Source organism: Phaseolus vulgaris, chromosome 4 (genome assembly GCF_051622355.1).
Source record: "Phaseolus vulgaris cultivar YP4 chromosome 4, ASM5162235v1, whole genome shotgun sequence".
Lineage (NCBI taxonomy): Eukaryota > Viridiplantae > Streptophyta > Magnoliopsida > Fabales > Fabaceae > Phaseolus > Phaseolus vulgaris.
In genome coordinates this window covers 47,593,145-47,612,282 of record NC_143501.1, presented here as the reverse complement: position 1 = coordinate 47,612,282, position 19,138 = coordinate 47,593,145, and the positions used below count along the sequence as shown (strand labels likewise).

The window sequence follows — 19,138 nt, the reverse complement described above, 5'->3', positions numbered from 1 at the left end:
GTCAGACAAAAGAATCATGGTATGCACTTTCGTGCCCTAGGTGTAGCATTACATTTGTCTAAAGTTCTATTGAAAGATAATAAAACTAACATTCCTTACGTGATAACAAATATTAGTACTCACAAAAAACTCTAACTCTTAAAGAAAACAAGGATAGTATAACCTACACCAAATAATTCTTATCAATAATCTAAACACATCATTATAAACAAACAAAAACTATTCCTAAAGCCACAACAACAAGATGCAAAACATCTATATCTAGGTAAACATGAAAACTCAAAACTATCTTAAAGGAAAAATTAGCAAAAAAAACCTTACTCTAAACAAAATGATTGGACAAGTTTATTTTACCCACTCTTAAAGTACAACGATGGTCTCAGTCTCCAATCGTCAATCCGACAAAAAATATGTTAGAAATATAAAGAAAAGACATATAAAAGTATTTTTTAAAAAAAATAATCATTAGAAACAAAATAAATGATGATTAGATGAATTTTTCACATAAAAAATAGTGAGTTGTAATTTTAGTTATTCCATATTCTAAAACTATTATAAATCCTTACATTCTTTACATTAGTTTTGTAACCATATATTTTTAAGTTTACTCTTGCCTATAATGTTTCCTTTAACAATTATTATTTTGAGATTGAGAATTCTCTTTATTTTTTAATTTGGTGTGGCTGGACCAAAGTTTCATAACATTTATTTTATGTTCAAGATGAAACTACTATTTATTTTAAATATAAATAAAATATTTTATCTATTAAGTAATACTACATTTTATAATTAAATAAAAAGCACATTTTTTTAACTTAATATTTCCTTATCAGCAATTAAATCAATTAATCTTTTAGAGAATATTAACACCATCATGCTACAAGAAGCACTAAATTGGTTAATACTTATAATTCTAAAAATCAAAGTTAAGTTTATTTCTACATATTGAAATTTTATGGTAAACAAACATTTTTTTTATTTTTTTTTGAAATAAATCGGATCTAGTTTAATTTAAGTAACCTCCCATACTATTTCACATTTAATTCAAGAGTAATTTTGTGATATTTATTTTAAAGTGAAAAACTGATTTTATCATAATAATTTTTCTTTCATTCAACATAATTATTATACCGTTAAGAATTCTATGATCGGATATTAGTTTAATATTATAATATTATAATATAATTTAAACTGAAAATTTATTTATTATGTAAAAAAACTGGTAAAAACTTATTCTAATAATTTTTTTAATACAATATTTATTTATAAGATATAAAATTTGAATATTATAACAGGAGAACAAAATATAACCCTTATTATTATTATATTATATTATATATTATATTATTAAAAAGTTTATACTCAAAGTAATATTATTGATTTCATCTCCATTATTTAGAAAATTATTCATAAACCCTAAAATTAAGAGTAGTAATTACTAAAAAAGTGTGTGATTTAACTTTTTGGATCACGTGAATGGCACAGAGTCGGAAAGCTAAAACCCTGTGTGCGTGGATCCACCAAACCCACATAAACCCTTCCAATTCTCAACGACCGAAGCCATCGTCACACAGTGAAAGTCAGAGATCTGAATCGATTCTCCGACGCCACGCTATGAGAAGGGTTCCCTCCATTCTGTTCAGAACGCTCGCAGCCACACGCGCCACACGCGCCACCTCATACGTCGTCCACAACCGCCTTCTCCACGGCAGCGCCGCCACCGCCGCCGCCCACTCACACAGTCGCCGCTTCTCCTACCTCCTCGCTCCCTTCGCCGCAGCGTCTATCGGCGTCGCCGGCGCCCTCGTCTCTCAGGAAGTCCTCGCCAAGGAGCCTCCGCCGCCCGAGGCTCTTCCACGCGACGTCGTTCTCTACCAGTTCGAGGCTTGCCCTTTCTGCAACAAAGTCAAAGGTAAAACCTAACCGCTTCAAATCTAAACGTTGAATCGTATCATGTTAGGTTCATCGTCACGCGTGAGAATTTTAGATGAATTCGATATTCGTAGATTTGTCACGCTGTACCTGAAATTATATATTTAGAAAGTGTAATTTAGGTCGAGAGATGAAGTTCATTGAGGAAGAATTGACTAGTTTTTAGATTTTATTTTGTTTTGTTTTTTTTACATTTGAAAACCTTACAGAAAAGTCTCAATCTAATGGTTGGATTATGGAATTCAATGTATCAGAGTAAGTTTGACTATTGGTTAATAGGGCATTTATGTTAAATTCCATGTCCAAATCCAAAGGCTACTTCTAGCTTGTTTGTTTCCATGTTTCAGATGTGCTTTTTCGCGTCCAAGACGTGATTTTAGAAGCTAATAGTTTTAGCGAACACATCCCAAACACGTGGAAGAATGTGGGTTGAGTGGTAGGAGCTTGTTCCTCGGATTTGATAGATTTCTCTATAGTTGTGTCAGAATTTTGAATATAAGCATGGCGACAAAGGAATAGAAAGGGGATGGAAAAAGGACACATTGACAGTCAGTTGTGACTTTTAAATGAGGCTGTATTCACCCTATTGATTTATCTCGCATATAATGGAGTGCATGGGCTAGGATGATGTTCGTTTATTTTGCTATACATTTTAATTTTATTTATTTTCTGTTGCTTGCATTGAGACTTGGCAGTTTTAGTTTCCTGGTTTCCGCTACTGATATTTTTAATTGCTTTACCAGCATTTTTGGACTACCATGATATACCTTACAAAGTTGTGGAAGTCAACCCTCTTAGCAAGAAAGAAATCAAATGGTCCGAGTATCAGAAAGTGCCGATATTGGTGGTAGATGGCGAGCAGCTAAATGATTCATCAGGTTTCTACATTTTCCCTTGAAATTTGATTCTAAAGTTTTATCATGGACTTGTGCCTATTGAACCACTGTAATTTTTTGTTTAATTTTGCAGCTATAATTGATCAGCTGGGACTTAAGATTCTGTCGAAGAAAATTGCAGATTCAACTTCTGAGGATGAAGAGACAAAATGGCGAAGGTAGGGTCTTCTCTCTTTTATCTTTGTTTTATCTTTTAATGAAGCACATGTCTAATAAATGCAAGAGGGCAAAGTAGCAGAAAATTTTCTTTAAGAATATGATTGGATTTCATTTTTCCAATTATAAGAATCTATTTACAGTTTTGCTCTTTCATTTGTGAACCAATTTAAAAAGAGAGATTGGTGGTGTGAGTGGAAGAGAAACCTTTCTTTCTTCCTCAGTTTTTCTGCCTTTTGTTTGTACTTTACCTCTGGGTTTGAAGAAAATATATTTACTGATGATTTTAAACATTTGGCTTATCTTTTTACATGAAGATTCGACATATAAATGCAGTGTGCTGTTGTGCTATCAATACTTGATTTTTATCACTATGTAAAAACAGTATAAATTAAGTTGTTTGCTGCTCCCTTTGTTTGTGGTGTAGTTAACTTTTTGGCTTTCTTTATGTACAATGACTTCATATTTCAGTAATCTTTTATTACACATTTATGTTAGGAATCTTATGTATCTTTATGGGGTTAGATTTTAATCATCCTAATTTTTCAATTGTTTACTTTTGACTCTCTTGATTTGTATGTTGGTTTAGTATTCTCAAAATGACATCATTTTTTCAGTATATATAACAGTTTGCCAATAAATATTTTTGTGGCCACTCTCATTCTTTTTACTCTAACTCTACCCCTGATTGTAGTAAATACCATTCATTTGAGTAAGGTAGGTGTAGAGTGTGAACAGCAGTACCAGCCAAATATTTTGACAGTTTGGTTGGATTGCAAGATCCAATATGACAACTTGAGTTGCTGTCAGTAATATTTTCATGTTTGAGAAAAGTCAAACAATAAATTTGGGTGAAGTAATTGAATCCATTTTAGCTTTAGCATGTATATCTAAAAGGCTAATTTAACTTTCTCTTCTGAAATAGGTGGGTTGATAACCATTTGGTGCATGTTCTATCACCAAATATTTATCGAAATACATCTGAAGCACTTGAATCCTTTGAGTATATTACTAGCAATGGTAAGTTTGTACTGACCTTTGATTCAGAAATATTTTATTTTATTAGTTTTTAACACCTATTTTAGCATGTGTTATGGTTTATGCTTCTTTCCATTGAGTTTTCTGTTGTATGAATTGCCCTTTTCATATAAGCATGAATTTTAATCAAAATCTGTATTGATGCTGCAACTAAGCTTAACCTATTAGGTGAGGACACTTGAACAATTCTGCATTACAAGGTTATCAATAGCAGATAACGGCTAATGGATTTGAGCCAAAATCTGCCATATAAATATGGCGGATGGCATGACGTCTTATGACGGAAGCCATGGTGGACAATAGTTATCATCACATAACAAAAAGGAAATACAAGAAGACACAATGACACATTACAAAACTAATCATTATCCTCATCCCCCTCTTCTAATTCTAACCCAATATACTCCTGAGATTTCCAAATTAACATTTGTCAATCCTCCTAATTTTTCCTCCTCACAACTGTCTTCTCCAGATTCTTCAACTAGAACCTTTTTTCTTTCGTAGTTGAAGTTTCTAAAAACGAATAATTTAAAAAAAATTTAAAAGAAAAAAAGTCACAGAACTTTAAAAAACAGCAATTAATAGAAATAGTAGGTTTTCTAAAGAGGAGAAATTAAACCCAGAGAACTTTAACAAAATAGATAACCAAAAAGGAAAAAAACTTTTGTAAAATGAAGAAAGAGAGAGTTAAAAATAGATAACAGTAAAATACAAAGCACCAAATAGAGAAGGAACATTTGTAATGAAAGAGGAAAGGAGAGAAAAAATCAGAGAATGTAAAAAATAGTACCAAATAGAAAATGAACATTTGTAATAAAAGATGAAAGGAGAGAAAAAAATCAGAGAATGTAAAAAATAGTACCAAATAGAAAATGAACATTTGCAAAAAGAGAAAAGGAGAGAAAGCTGTAACAAGAATAAACTGTGAAGAATGTGTGAAAAGAAGGGAGTAAAAAAAGGAAATGGAATGAAGAAGAATAAACAAGAAACAGGAAAAAAAAACTGGATTAATGGATCATCTGAAAAGTCGCTGGAGTTCAGGTCACCCACAAGTCATTGGTGCAGTTCAGGTGTCCAGCACAGGTAACAAAATAAACTTCGAGAAGGAGAAAGCTGCACTACGATTCTGTCAAGTTTAGTGTTGTTGCATTTTCAAGGTTGACATAGAATTAGGGGACATTTTGGCTTTTGGGTTGTTAACTACAGCTCAAGAATGTCATGTCGCAATGTCCATGGTGGATGCCATGACAGAAATGGTGGACAACACTATTTATGTACAGGCGTTGGTGATGGCTGCCAAAACCGCCATGCAATAATGGTTATTTGACAACAATGCTGTAGTATATTTCTAGCATGCTCCTTCATGCACAAGTACCCTTTGGGCTTAAAGTGCGAGTAGTGCTGAAATTCACCTTTTATTAGAAGAATGTTGACTCTTAGAATCAAATTCCAATATAAAGGCCCTTGTTCTATGTCATGAACCTACTATTCCAAAAGTTTAAGCATGTCATAACTATACCAGATTTTGATTGAGCAACACGAATAACAGGAAAGTATCTCAATTGACCCAAGTATTTTGTTCAAAAGTGATGAAATAGATGCTCCTTTAACTGCTGAATTATGGTATTATAATTTGCTGTAATGACAACACAGCTACATAACTACAAAATACATTAAAAAATTAGATTAATGCTAATAAATACATAGTAATCCACTCCACCTTGGATCATTACAAATTTGTGTGGTGTATGTGTGTGTGTAAATTTTCACACAAGTCTCCCTGCAAAAAGACATTTTTGACATCAAATTGGTGTAAACACTGTGGATAGGAAAACTCATACTGAAGGAGGGTAACATCTAGTCTTGGACATTGAATATCCTATATAGATAGTGTGGGAGATCTCAATCGATTAGAGATAAAGACAAATTATTGTATATAAGTGAGTGCAAATCTCTCTTTACAAACTGATTTTGTGAGGTTGAGTTGAACTAAAAGTCCACCTTTTGAGATACATTTGATTGCATTGCACTAACAATGAGCTTGTCTTTCCTAGAGAAAGATTATGAACAAAACCAAAAGCTGGAAGTTTATGTCTAAAGTAGACTTGTTGTGCAACAAAATGAGATGAGGAATCTAAATATTTAGCAGAGGATGACACGCTTTTGATTAAATAACCAATTGCCGAAAACCAAAAATGCTGGAAGTTTATTTGTAAAGTAGACTCGTTAGGAAACCAAATGAAATGAGGAATCTAAAAATTTAACACAAGATGACACACTCTTTTGTAGTGAGACACCATCTTTTGATTTGTTGCAGAAGATACTTAAGAGGATATCATCTGGGCTTCACATTCTTGCTAATAGTAAAGTATACAAAGTAAACTTTCAAGGTTTGCTTTGTCACTAATGCTGTGATACAGAAATGTGTATGGATGCATGCCCGCATACACACATCAACTTTCTCCCATTTTGACTTGTACAGCAGTGTTCACACATCAAGAATCATCATTTTTTTTTATGAAAAACACAACATTTTCCTAGTCTGTTCTGTCTTTACTTAATCTATACTAGTGCATTTTCTTATGGTGTGCAAAATTAACACTTTTGATGATTTTCTTTTATCTCTTTCTTTTCCCTATTGTAAATGCAAAGAACACATACAAGGACTTAATCTATCTGCAAAACTCTCTCCTTTCACACCGTGCTTTATCTACTTTCAGCCCATGCATATTATCATGCTTACAAACCCTTAATTTACTTTATTTAAACTTTTTTCTTTAGCCCTGATATATTAAACCTGAAATTTAACGTGTTGTGATATTTTGTTTATATTGATACTTTTAGGAAATTTCAGCTACATAGAAAAAATTTCGGTGAAGTTTGCTGGAGCTGCAGCTATGTATTTTGTGTCTAAGAAGCTGAAGAAGAAATACAACATAACTGATGAACGTGCTGCCCTTTATGAGGCAGCAGAAACATGGGTAGAAGCTCTGAATGGCCGGGAATTCCTTGGTATGTACTCCACTATTGTGTCAAGGAGATTATAATATCAATGCTAAAACATCCATCATTGGATGATACAATGATCACTTCTCTGTCTTTTCAGGTGGCTCTAAACCTAACTTAGCCGACCTGGCAGTCTTTGGGGTTCTAAAACCCATACGGTATTTGAGGTCTGGCAAGGATATGGTGGAGCACACTCGTATTGGTGAGTGGTATGCAAGAATGGAGAGTGCTGTTGGAGAACCCTCCAAGATTAAAGCCTAAAGTCAGTTCTTTTATTCACAGTTTTTTGTCTTCTATTCTATTACTTCCCTTTTGCCGCCATTGGTTGGAAGGGAAACCATTTGGGTTTCTGAGAGAGAACATATTTGGCTCTTTAGAACAATACTACTTACTATGTGGTATTATTAGTGTTATTTATACATAGGCAAGCTTTTGCTGAAATTCATTCTTCTAGAAAAATTATTCTTCTGTTATAGGCTGCTGTTATTGTAAAGATTAAACAAAATAAATCTTTCAGCTGTATGAAAGAATAAGTCAACATCTGCCATGACTGTGATATTTAAAACTTTGCTTTTTGATTAATTTTAGAGTTAAATATGGAGTTTGATTTGATCACACTTGACCAATCCATGTAAATTAAGAATGAGTCCTCTTAAAGAGATAGTATTTATTTATTTTTATTTTAGAGAAGGCAAATTTTCAAAGTTAGCCTTTAATTTCAAGTTTATTTTGATTTGGCAATTAACTCCAAATTTTCTTCTTCGAAGTCCTCTCCTTTTGCTTTTATTTATATAACTGTTTAAATTTTTTTTTCTCTTTCAATTTATCATTTTCATGTTTACTATAGTTAAATTGTACTGAATTTATAAAGAAATTATGATAATAATAAAAAGTAACAGTATATCATAATGTAAATTACTTTCCATAACTCAAATATAATTTGGCAGCTCAGATCTATCTATTTATTAAGAATGTTAAGTATTATATTAGAAACATTTATTTATTATTGGGTAAAATGAATTTTACATTTTTGAAAAATTGCAAAATATTAAATACATTCCTAAATAACTTTTCGTATTATTTCCATCCTCTAAAGTCTAAATACAACTTTTAAGATTCCTACAAAATTTAAATATATTTAGATTTTTAATATTAACTGAAAAATGTGAGTAAATTATTTCCTTTAACTGAAAAATGTGATATTCACACATCAATTTTTTATTTATCGTCAATACTAATAATATATTAAAAATATAATTATTTTTAAAGAAGCAAATATAAAACGATTTTTTTTCAAAAAACCTATTTAATATATTTAAAAATTACATAAAACACATTTAATCCCTTATTATACAAAACATAATCACATTAAGAAATGAAATTAACAAAATAAAATTATAAAAAAAAAATGGTGAATAAGACACAGACACACTGGTTGAAGTTGCGTGATATCCGTCGGATGAAATCCAACTGTTCCAAAGTCAAAGCAAAAGGAAAGCACATGTCACCTCTCATTCCCCCACAAAAAAACAAAGACAATTCAGAGATCATCTTCTCCTTCTTCCTCTGTTTCCAAGCTTTCTCTATCTCCTTCCACAACCAAAATCCATTTCTGGTGGGTCCCACTTCCACGTTCCCTCTGTCATCTCATTTTTCAATTAACTAACCCTTAATTGATTTCACAATAAACAACTCATTACTCATTATTTTGGATTTGTTTGTTTTTTTTTACAGAAGAAACTGTTATCTTGTCATTACTATAAATTCTAAACAGAATAAAAGAAATGGAGGAAGTGGATTCAATACCAAAGTCTCTGATGGAAAATCTCCTTGGCCTTTTGAGGGTTCGCGTCAAGCGTGGTATCAACCTTGCCGTTCGTGATGTCCGAAGCAGCGACCCTTATGTTGTCATCAAAATGTTCAATCAGGTCTTCTCTTCAATTTTCTATTTTCATTTTAAAAATTCAACCTTTTTGCCTATCCACGCTGCCCCGTGTTGTTAAGTTTCGAGATTTTTCTCCCTTTTGCCTAATTTTTGTAAATATCTTGTTTTCATTTCGAGGTTTTAAATGGGTTAGAGGTTCTAAATTTGTGTCATGTTTTGATTGGTGTTTGACTTACATGATGATCATAACATGGGGGTGTGTGTATGTGTTGTTGTCATCATCATTAGTTCTCAATGCTAGTGTTTGAAATTGAAGCATTTTGGTTGCACTATCTGTGGTGTGGTTGATCATGTTTAAATTAAGGCATTGTTGACCCTCCTCTTTATCTTTTTTTGGTTTGCAGAAACTAAAGACCCGTTTCATTAGAAAGGATGTGAATCCTGAGTGGAATGAAGACCTCACGCTTTCTATTATAGATCCGAATCATCAAGTTAAACTGGTGAGTGGCTGAATTTGTTTTTTTTTTAAATTCAGTTCAGTTCAAAGATGGTGATGTAGAGTTTTCTTCTTGTCTTGGGTTGATGAGATATGTTGTTGATATTAGATATTAGTCATGCTCTTTCTTGCCTCTTCATTTGAAAAACAAGTTGTTTTCATGTGAATAGAAGTGAGAACAACTCCACAATCTACACAACAAACCTGAACATTTCGAGACTATCTGTCATTGAATAATAGTATATGCAACTTCATGAATTGCTCTATTGTGGTGTATTAGATTTTTTCATTTCTTATGTCATGCCTTGAAAAGTAAACCACCTTAGAAAATTGTTGTCTCAAGAATTTTTTTTCAAAGTATTTGCAAACTTCATTTTAGGTTTTGGTTAAGAGTGTGTTTGAAGTGATGTTTGGAACTTCCATTTCAGAGCAAGTTTGCATTAAAACTTACACTATATTTGGTTTTCTTCAGTTAGGAGGCCTCCAGATATGTTCAAAAAGTAAACTGAAAAAACCTGTTGTTTGGTATTGAGTTCAATTCGATTGTAAACTGAGTTTTTCCTTGAAACTCAATTTGAAATGGAAGTAAAAGAAGGGTTTTGCAAATAAAGTTCATTAAACTTGAGTTTTCAAATTTTTAATTCGAACATGTACTTAGTAGAAGTCTATGTTTGGATTGAAGTTTCCAAAATTAACTTTTGAGTAAATTTAATTTTGTAAATTTGTAAAAGCATTTGACTTTTTAAACCAATTGGAAATATATTCATTTTAGAAGTTAGAAAGGAGGTTTTGTTCAAATATGTAAGTGTAGGAAACCAAACACAACCAAACCATATGGACAAGAGTCCTAATGGTAAACCAAACATAGGCTGAACTCTTATTGTCAAGCATGCTTTTTTGGTAGCAAACTCAATTCTACCTTAACTAACTAAACAAAAACTTTTCACATAAAATCTTGTTTGCCATGCTTAGACATGGGTAGTTAGTGCTCAAATATATAGTGGTGTTCTCTAACCCCGTGGTAAATTTTTTTCTGAGATGTTCTAATGTCTGACAGATCAATTAGAGTACTCATTGATTGATGATCCTTTCTGATTGCAGATCGTGTATGACCATGACACCTTTAGCAAAGATGACAGAATGGGAGATGCAGAATTTGACATCTTTCCCTTTATAGAAGCCTTGAAGAGCAACATAACTGGCCTTCCAAATGGTACTGTAATCAAAAGAACACAACCAAGCGCGGAGAACTTCCTGGCTGATGAGAGCTGCATCACTTGTGTCAATGGCAAGCTTGTCCAAGATATGATCCTTAGATTGCAAAATGTGGAATGTGGTGAAGTGGAAATTCAATTGCAGTGGATTGATCTTCCTGGTTCTAAGGGTATATGATCTTATGAGGTGTTTGTGTATGTATTAACAACTTCATGCATTTTAAGCTGGCTTTTTGCCTTGTACTACTTAACTTGCGGTCAGGTTTATCTAAAACTTGTTGAGGAACAAACTGAACTTGTATTTATAATCCGGTTTGAGATGCTTTAGTACAGTTTTTAACTTTTTTTCTTTTTCATGTGTAATCTCTATATATTATCTTCTCCTTCTCACGCTGAATATCACATCGACTAAAGATTAGACATTTCATAGTATTTAAGTGGATATAAATTTCATCTTATAAATCGGTTTTATAAGGTATTTTGGGATGTGTGGAAGCATTGATCTCGTCCCATATGCCGTATGAAATCTGCTCTCATAAGATGATTATGAAATCTGCATTCATAAGATGATAACAGAAATAATGTCTGCAAACTATCACTCTGGATAAAGATCGTAATTGCATAATCTTTGTTATCATTTACTCTGGATAAAGATCAAACAGTAATTGCATAATCTTTGTTATCATTGTTTGTAAAAATTTGTTTCACTTAGAACTGTTTCTAAGTGGTTTAAAGTATTCTCTCTGTATAGAAATTAGATGTACTCATTACTTTCTTGCTGAATATTTTTGAAGAACAGTTGTATGCATCTTGATGCAGGTTTTAATTATTTATTTCATGTTGTATTTGATCTGTAAATAGGAAGAAAGATGAAAATAATGTACAGTATAAAGCAATCATGAGAAGGAAATATTTATATATTCAAGGAGGAAAGACAAATGATTTTCATTGAGTGAAACTTTTACCTTACTCTGCAGTTGGACCTTACACTTATAGAGTAAAAATAGTGAATAGTGCAATGAGTTTTTACACTATTTTTTTATTTATAAGTAATTATTCACAGTAAGCTTTTTGGATTTTAAGTAACTATTTAAAATTCATATTTTCAACAATTAAAATTATCTTATAATTTGAGGTTCTTACAAGTGTAAGCAATCTCTGCAACTTCAGAAAATAATTGAGGTTGAATTACTATTTATAGGACAAAGAAACCATGTAAGAAATGTTCTGTTTCCATGTCTTTAACCTTTCCAAAGACATCCAAGAACCTTTCAAACAGTTAGCAGCAGCATAGGGGCAGAAGATATATATATATATATATATATATATATATATATATATATACTTTCTGATGTTTTTAACTTTAGTTTTTAATTTATTTTATTTGGTCTTTGTTATTACATTACTTGTATGATCATCTTATGATAAAAAATATACAACGGTTATGATTAAAAGAGTTAACTTCAGTAATAGAAGAAAACATTTTTTAAACTAATTACAAAATTTGTAAATATTTTATGAATCAAAAGTTGAGAAAAAAGTTATTAAAAAATAAATTTTTATAATTTTTCTTGGACCCATCTTTATAAAAATATGCTCTCATACACTTTTGAAATCATAAAACAAATATTAAATATGTGTACTAATGATTCCATCTATTAGTATAACTCAAGCTTTTGGTAGGGTTTATATGGCATGATAACCTTATTATAGCATACACTCTCGTTTTTTATATTTTAGAGAGGAATTTATTGTAGATAACCGTTGACAAAGTCAAAACCAGAAAACCAAAAAGTTATAAATTTTAATTTTGTAATAACTATTTAAATAATTTCCGATTAGTAGGTAGTTTTAAAAAAATAGACTAATAGTGCATCAAAAATTTCTTAGTATTTTTTTCATTAAAAAATTCAACTATTATCACAAACTAATCATTTCTAACAAACTGAATAGGTTCTTACAATGATAATGATAGGGTAAGATCAAATATTAAACAATTGTTGTGGCTTCTTGTGCTCCTTAAGTTGTTTCGTCTTCTCTCTCAATTTTTCTTATCGTTTTATTGCTCATTAAGCTGTTTGGTCTTCTCCTCTCAATTTTTCTTATCGTATTTGGTTAAACTGTTTTTTGTCCTCTCTTTTCATTCTTCTTGTCTCAGAGGTTGGAGGGGATACCTGTAAAGATACTCCGACGTTCAAGTCAACTACAATATGTTTAGTTGAGCAATTAATGTTTACATTACTTATCTTGTGTCTGTTCATTGAATGCTATGTTTATACTTGTTTATGGATCATGAACAATGTTAGACCTTTTATGAATTTGAATATTTCCTTCTGATATTGTATTATTATTACAAGAAAATCATTAAATAGTAACTAAATTTAAAGAACAAAAATAATTAATGACTATATTAACTAAATTAGATACTAATTTAGATACTAAAATATTATTCATATCTAAAGTGGTTTCTATTATTAATACAAATTTATAAAATGGTTTTTAGATTTGTATCTAAATTAGATATCTAAATTTTAGAAACTAATATTTTAGATTCTAAATTAATCTCTAAAAGACTAATAAAAATTAATTTAAAATATAAAGTAGTAAGTAACTAAAATCTTGTAGTTCAGGATTAATTAGAAACTATTTTATAAATTTTTATTAATAATAAAAATTACTTTAAATACTAATAATTTTTTAGTTTATAAAATAATTTTTAATTACTATTGTACTTAATCAAATCATTTACAAGATCGACAATCCCACGTGACAAATGAAGGGTTCAACAACCATAATATTTAAGCATGTTATGCATGTCAATTTATGTTTTTCAAGCAATATTTAAGTTTGAAATATCATTTTAACAACAAATTTAAATAAAGATGATAGATAAACCGAAAAGGAAAAAAAAAATTATAACAAGATAAATAAGAAAACTTTTGTAAATAAAAGAAAATAAGATTTGAAAAGAAATTATGTTTGAAAAAAGAAAATAAGATTTGAAAAGAAAAAGTAGCTAAAATGATAAGTTGCATAGTAATATCTAATATAATTTTTTTTTATAAAAATAAATAAAATTTAACCTCCAAAATGTGAAGAAAAGGGAAGCAAAAGTATTGGAAAAGAAGAATTTATCTATTTGTCATTGCTTTTTCATATATTTATTTTTTACTTTTTACTTTTCTTTTTCTTTTTCGTTCCTCCTCAAATCCACTTCACTCCTTATTCCGCATTCTAAACAAATCCGTTGAAGAAAAAAATATTAGAAGCTTTTAAATATGAAGTGAAATCTAGGATTTGTTTTAAATTATTCAAAATAAATGCATAAGATAAAATAATATTATTTGTTTAAAAAAAAAATTATACTACAAGAAAAGCACTAAATAATTTTTTTTTTTAAAAATTAATTAATTATTATATTAATTAAATTAGATACTATTTTATTTTAAAGACTAAAAAGTTTATTGATATTTTTATTATTAATAAAATTTCTAAACTAATTTTTAAATTATTAATTAATTACTTAATTATTTTTAAAAGAAACGTATATTATTGGTGTATAGTAAAAAAATATACTGAGGATATATAAATAAAGTTCTACATTTTTCTTAGTCAACAATTAAATATTTAACATATGGGTTAAAATTAAAGTAAAAGTGCAATAAATCTAAGTAATGATGCTTATGATAAGAAAGCTAAAGTTTGGGATTAACACAAGATATAACTTTCTTGTTTTGTCTTTTTCTCTGTGTAAACCATTTTTTTCTTCAGAAAAAAAATTATTTATGATCATCCCAAGTTCTTATCAACATATTTCAATAAATAATTTAGTACAATTTAATGAAAATTTTCAATTTTTTTAACATATTTCAATGAACTTTATAATTAAAGTCATATTACAAACTCTCATGCAATAAAAACCAAAAAATAAAATTTAATAGTTTTAATTAGTTTTTTTTTTTCTAAAGACACCTCTAGTGAAATCTTTTGTTTTTTTTTCATGTAAAAAGATGAAATAAAATAGCCTTTTGATGTTAGGTAATAAAATAAAGTTGGCAAGTGTGAAAAGTGGTTTAGAAAATATAAAGTAAAATCAAATCAACATTGAATAATGTGTTTGAAATCCTTTGTGAATCCACATAGTTATCCTTTTACCAATGTGATTTTAAACCTTTGGTAATATGAAAGAAGCATTTTAAGTGTACCATTTTATCTTTGCTTCTTCTACCAAAAACTTTGTTTCCTTTTCCACAAACCAATTTTCCTAACACATGTCTTTTCCTTCTCCAAAATATTTCCCACATTCAATCAATTAAAAAAACAAATACATATTTACCAATTTAACTTTAACTTGAAAAATAATATTATTTTAAATAAGGTCAGATTTCCATTATCAAATATTCAAACTCTTCAGTTATATTACTAAAAAAAAAATAGAAATCAGTTTTAGAAAAAAAAAATTAGTTGTTATAGTGACTAAATTAAAAATTATTTTAGGGACTAAATTTTTTTGTTCTAAATTAGTTTCTATTATTGTTAAATGGTTTCTAAATTGGTATCTAATTAGCAACCAAATGTTTTTGTTACCAAATTTAGAATTTAAATAACTGGTAGTTAAAACTTTATAGCTAATTAGATATCAATTTAGAAACTATTTAACAATAATAAAAACTAATTTAGAAATCAATTTTTTTTAGCTTCTAAAATGATATATAATTTAGTCACTATATCAATTAATTATTTTTTGTTTCTAAAATTGATTTCTATTCCATGATTTTCTTTCTAGTGTATGATCTTTTTAACTTTTTCTTTCTTTAATTTTTTGGTCTCACGATATTTTTGATGATAGATACCTACAAAAATATTTCGACGCTCCAATCAGTAATAAGTATGTCTGATCCATAGATATTGTTATTATAAAATTAATATATTTTTTTTAAATTTATCTAAAATTTATAACTTTGTTAAGGGTCTAAAGCATATCCTAGATCATGAAAGTTGAATATTTTGTTAATCTTATTTAAAGAATAATTAATTATTTGTGATTTATTCTCTTGTATCAAATGAAGGATATGTGGAGTACCCATTTACAAATGTTATTTATTCCAAATGATTTTAAGGAACAAAAGTGAGCATAAGTTGTACAAATGTGATAAAAGTTAATGAGTTTAGCATGTTGATGTTCATCACAGAATTGAAACAGAATTTGAAATTTGTAGAAAAAAGAATGGAAAAATTGATTTAGAAATGATGAGAGATGTGTTGAAGTGAATGATGAAGGGCACTGAGAAGAAGAGAAGAGCAGAGAATGAAAGTGAAAAGAGAAACAGTGATTGACATGTGAGTCAGTAAACTAAACCCTAAACAAACAAACAAACAACACTGCAACAACACCATTTCTTGTTTCCTATCACCTTCAAAATTAAATACACACTAATTACTAAATTAAATATTTGTTAAGAAATATTTTTTTAAAATTAAAAAAATTAATTCACTACTACACCATGTCCTTTTGGAACTTGTGATGATGGATGTGAAAAAAAAATGACAAAAGAAAGTAAAAATTTGAGAAAAAAAAATATTTGTGTTGAGGTAAAAATGTTTTATATTAAAAAAGTAAAAACTAAATTCAATTTAACGATATAAAATTGTTTTATTAGATTTTTAATAATATTTTTAAATAACACTACAAGAAAATCATTAAATAGAAACTAATTTTAGAGACAAAAAATATTAGTTACTATATTGACTAAATTAGAGACCATTTTAAAAATTAAAAAAGAAATTCTAAATTAATTTATATTATTGTTAAATAATTTTTAATATTTAATTAGCGATCAAGATTTTTGCTACCAAATTTACAATCTGAATAACTGATAGTTAAAATCTTGGTAGCTAATTAGATACCAATTTAAAAACTATTTAACAATAATAAAAACTAATTTATAAATCAATAATTTTTCTTAATCTCTAAAATGACCTCCAATTTAATTAATATAATAATTAATTATTTTTAATTTTTAAAATTGATTTTTATTTGATGATTTGTTTGTTTTTTAAATATATGATCTTTGAAGATATAAAGACTTAAAATAAGAAAGATTTAACTAATTTTAGTGAAATCATTTTAGAATTAATTTATTTATAATATGATATTTGTACTTAATTTTATCTTATTTAAATTAATATAATTTTTTAAACGCATTCTTTTATATTAAGGTTTGAACATATCAAATATGAGAGAATGAATGAATCTGATATTAATACAAGAACAATATTTTATTTACTAAGACAAACTTATATATCATTTAAAAAAAATAAATTTATACCTAATTTAGTATTACAAAACTGATTTAATAAAATAAGATGATGTATACTTATTATAATATTTAGTGATATAATAAATAATAATAGATTAAAACATAGAATACAACAAGAATTTTGGGATTCCAATGTATGACCAAATACATAAAGCCACATGCTCTGAACCATGGGATATATACAAATATTTTGTAAACACCACTGAATTGTATAATTATTAATTAAGATTAATATTTTTATTATTGTTACTACTAATAGCATTGTTCTTCGTAATAAAAAAGGTTAACTACACTAATTGAAAAGTATGTTTGACTTATTATAAACAAAGATTGTACTTGTAAATACTGACATTTATTTTATCTCTTGTTTAGTTTTAAACGATGTAATATTTAAGGTGAAAAAAAAACAAAAAAGTTAAAATAGATTATTTGAATCACTAAAAAAATTATTAAATAAAAATAGATTTTAGAGATCAAAATAATTAATTATTATATTAATTAATTTAAAGATAATTTTATAAATTAAATAATTATCAATATACAATAGTTTTTATTATTAATAAAAAATTATAAAATAAATTTTAAATTGGTATCTAATCATTCACTATAAGAAAATCATCAATTAGAAACCGATTTTAGAGACAAAAAATAATTAGTTGCTATACTAACTAAATTTATAAATTGGTATGTAATTAGCTACCAAGGTTTTAACTACCAATTATTTAGATTCTAAATTTGGTAGTAAAAACCTTGGTTTCTAATTAGATATCATTTTTTTTAAACTCGAAAATGATTTATAATTTAGTCACTATAACAACTAATTCTTTTTTTCTCTAAAATTTGTTTATTTCATGATTTGATTCTAGTGATTAGTTACCAAGGTTTTAACTACTAACTATTTTATATTCTAAATTAGTCTTTTAAACTAATTTAAAATATTAGTATCCAAAATGTTAATTTAGATACTAATTTATTTATTTTTTATAATTTTTTATTAATAGTATAAAGTATTTTAAATATCAGTAATTATTTAATTTATAAAATAATATATAATTTAATTAATATAATATATTTTTTATTTTAAAATTTGATTATTGTTTAATTTTTTTAGTAAATTGAATAAAAAAATTAAATAAATATTTTATTGTTATAAAGAAAAACATATACGGTGTCTAATATTTTGTTATCAACTTAGAAAAGGCATGATAATTTACTTATTTAGAAGATGAAAAGAGAAAATTTATTATTTTGTTAACACCCTTTTGTTGTCTTAATTTTGTGTCATTGTTAAGGAGAATAATAATAAATGGGTCAAAAGTTTAAGGACACTTAGACCCTAATATGCACCATACCAATGAGAATGATGATGGCTAATTATTATTATTTTAATAGTAATATAATTAGTTTGTTTTAGTTAATGTTACTTCATTTTGTTTCCAACACTTGTGAAAAGATTGCCAAAGTTTATTGGTAACATTTTCCTTTTACAACCAATTATGCATTTTACTATGAATTTATGATCATTTCTTGTTCTCATTTTTTGCCATTTTTGTTCCAACACAAACTTTCAAATCTACTTTCCTACAATTTCAAGTTATACTCATTATTAGTCTATGAAATTGACCTAAACAATTATTATTTCAACTAACTTTAATAAACACATTTTGTACATGAATTTAAGACATTTAATTCATACCAAGTTAGACTAATTTTCCTTCTTTATTGTTTTGTATTTTTTATATTTTTTTTAGCAATAGTTTTAGTGCAAATTTCACTAAAAAAATACTATCAACGTTCAACTATAAGTAAAACATTAAAGTACATAATATTTTTTAAATAAAGATTTTAATCACTCAATTCACATTAAGATGTTAATGAAAAGGGTTAGAATGAGTATGAAAGAAAATATTTTTTATTTTTAAATTTGATTATTGTTTATTTTTATTTATTTATTTATTTTTACTGTGATGATGGTTTGGGGAAAGGCCATGAAACACAATGATGGTAACTCTGCAAATGCTGCTTCAGACCAATATTCTCTCCCAAACACTTTCCGTACTTAAAAAACATTATCATTTCACAAATGCATCACTTCTCTCATTACTTTCATATCTTCAAAAAATAAAACCTTTGTCACTTTCTTCAAACTAACCTCACAAACTCCGATTTCACTACACTTTTTTTTTATTTTCTAT

General features: G+C 27.9%; 2 protein-coding genes across 2 annotated transcripts; both read left to right on the top strand.

The window, feature by feature from the left end:
* Positions 1 to 1,424: 1,424 nt before the first annotated feature.
* Positions 1,425 to 7,643, top strand: LOC137837945 (uncharacterized). Its single transcript, XM_068647130.2, has 6 exons — positions 1,425 to 1,912; positions 2,676 to 2,810; positions 2,902 to 2,986; positions 3,910 to 4,004; positions 6,867 to 7,034; positions 7,129 to 7,643. Exons 1-6 carry the CDS (start codon positions 1,477 to 1,479, stop codon positions 7,287 to 7,289), a joined length of 1,080 nt encoding a protein of 359 aa, XP_068503231.1. The 5' UTR covers positions 1,425 to 1,476; the 3' UTR covers positions 7,290 to 7,643.
* Positions 7,644 to 8,461: 818 nt separating this feature from the next.
* LOC137837944 (protein C2-DOMAIN ABA-RELATED 4) lies at positions 8,462 to 10,976 on the top strand. Its single transcript, XM_068647129.2, has 4 exons — positions 8,462 to 8,643; positions 8,763 to 8,956; positions 9,318 to 9,413; positions 10,511 to 10,976. Exons 2-4 carry the CDS (start codon positions 8,813 to 8,815, stop codon positions 10,799 to 10,801), a joined length of 531 nt encoding a protein of 176 aa, XP_068503230.1. The 5' UTR covers positions 8,462 to 8,643; positions 8,763 to 8,812; the 3' UTR covers positions 10,802 to 10,976.
* The last annotated feature ends 8,162 nt before the right edge of the window (positions 10,977 to 19,138 follow it).

Bases quoted from the DNA above. Each gene is read 5' to 3' on its own strand.
- LOC137837945 (XM_068647130.2), top strand. From the start codon at position 1,477: ATGGCACAGAGTCGGAAAGCTAAAACCCTGTGTGCGTGGATCCACCAA. The intron at 1,913-2,675 runs GTAAAACCTAAC...TTGCTTTACCAG, and splicing joins TTTCTGCAACAAAGTCAAAG to CATTTTTGGACTACCATGAT. The intron at 4,005-6,866 runs GTAAGTTTGTAC...TGATACTTTTAG, and splicing joins TGAGTATATTACTAGCAATG to GAAATTTCAGCTACATAGAA.
- LOC137837944 (XM_068647129.2), top strand. From the start codon at position 8,813: ATGGAGGAAGTGGATTCAATACCAAAGTCTCTGATGGAAAATCTCCTT. The intron at 8,957-9,317 runs GTCTTCTCTTCA...TTTGGTTTGCAG, and splicing joins TCATCAAAATGTTCAATCAG to AAACTAAAGACCCGTTTCAT. The intron at 9,414-10,510 runs GTGAGTGGCTGA...TTCTGATTGCAG, and splicing joins CGAATCATCAAGTTAAACTG to ATCGTGTATGACCATGACAC.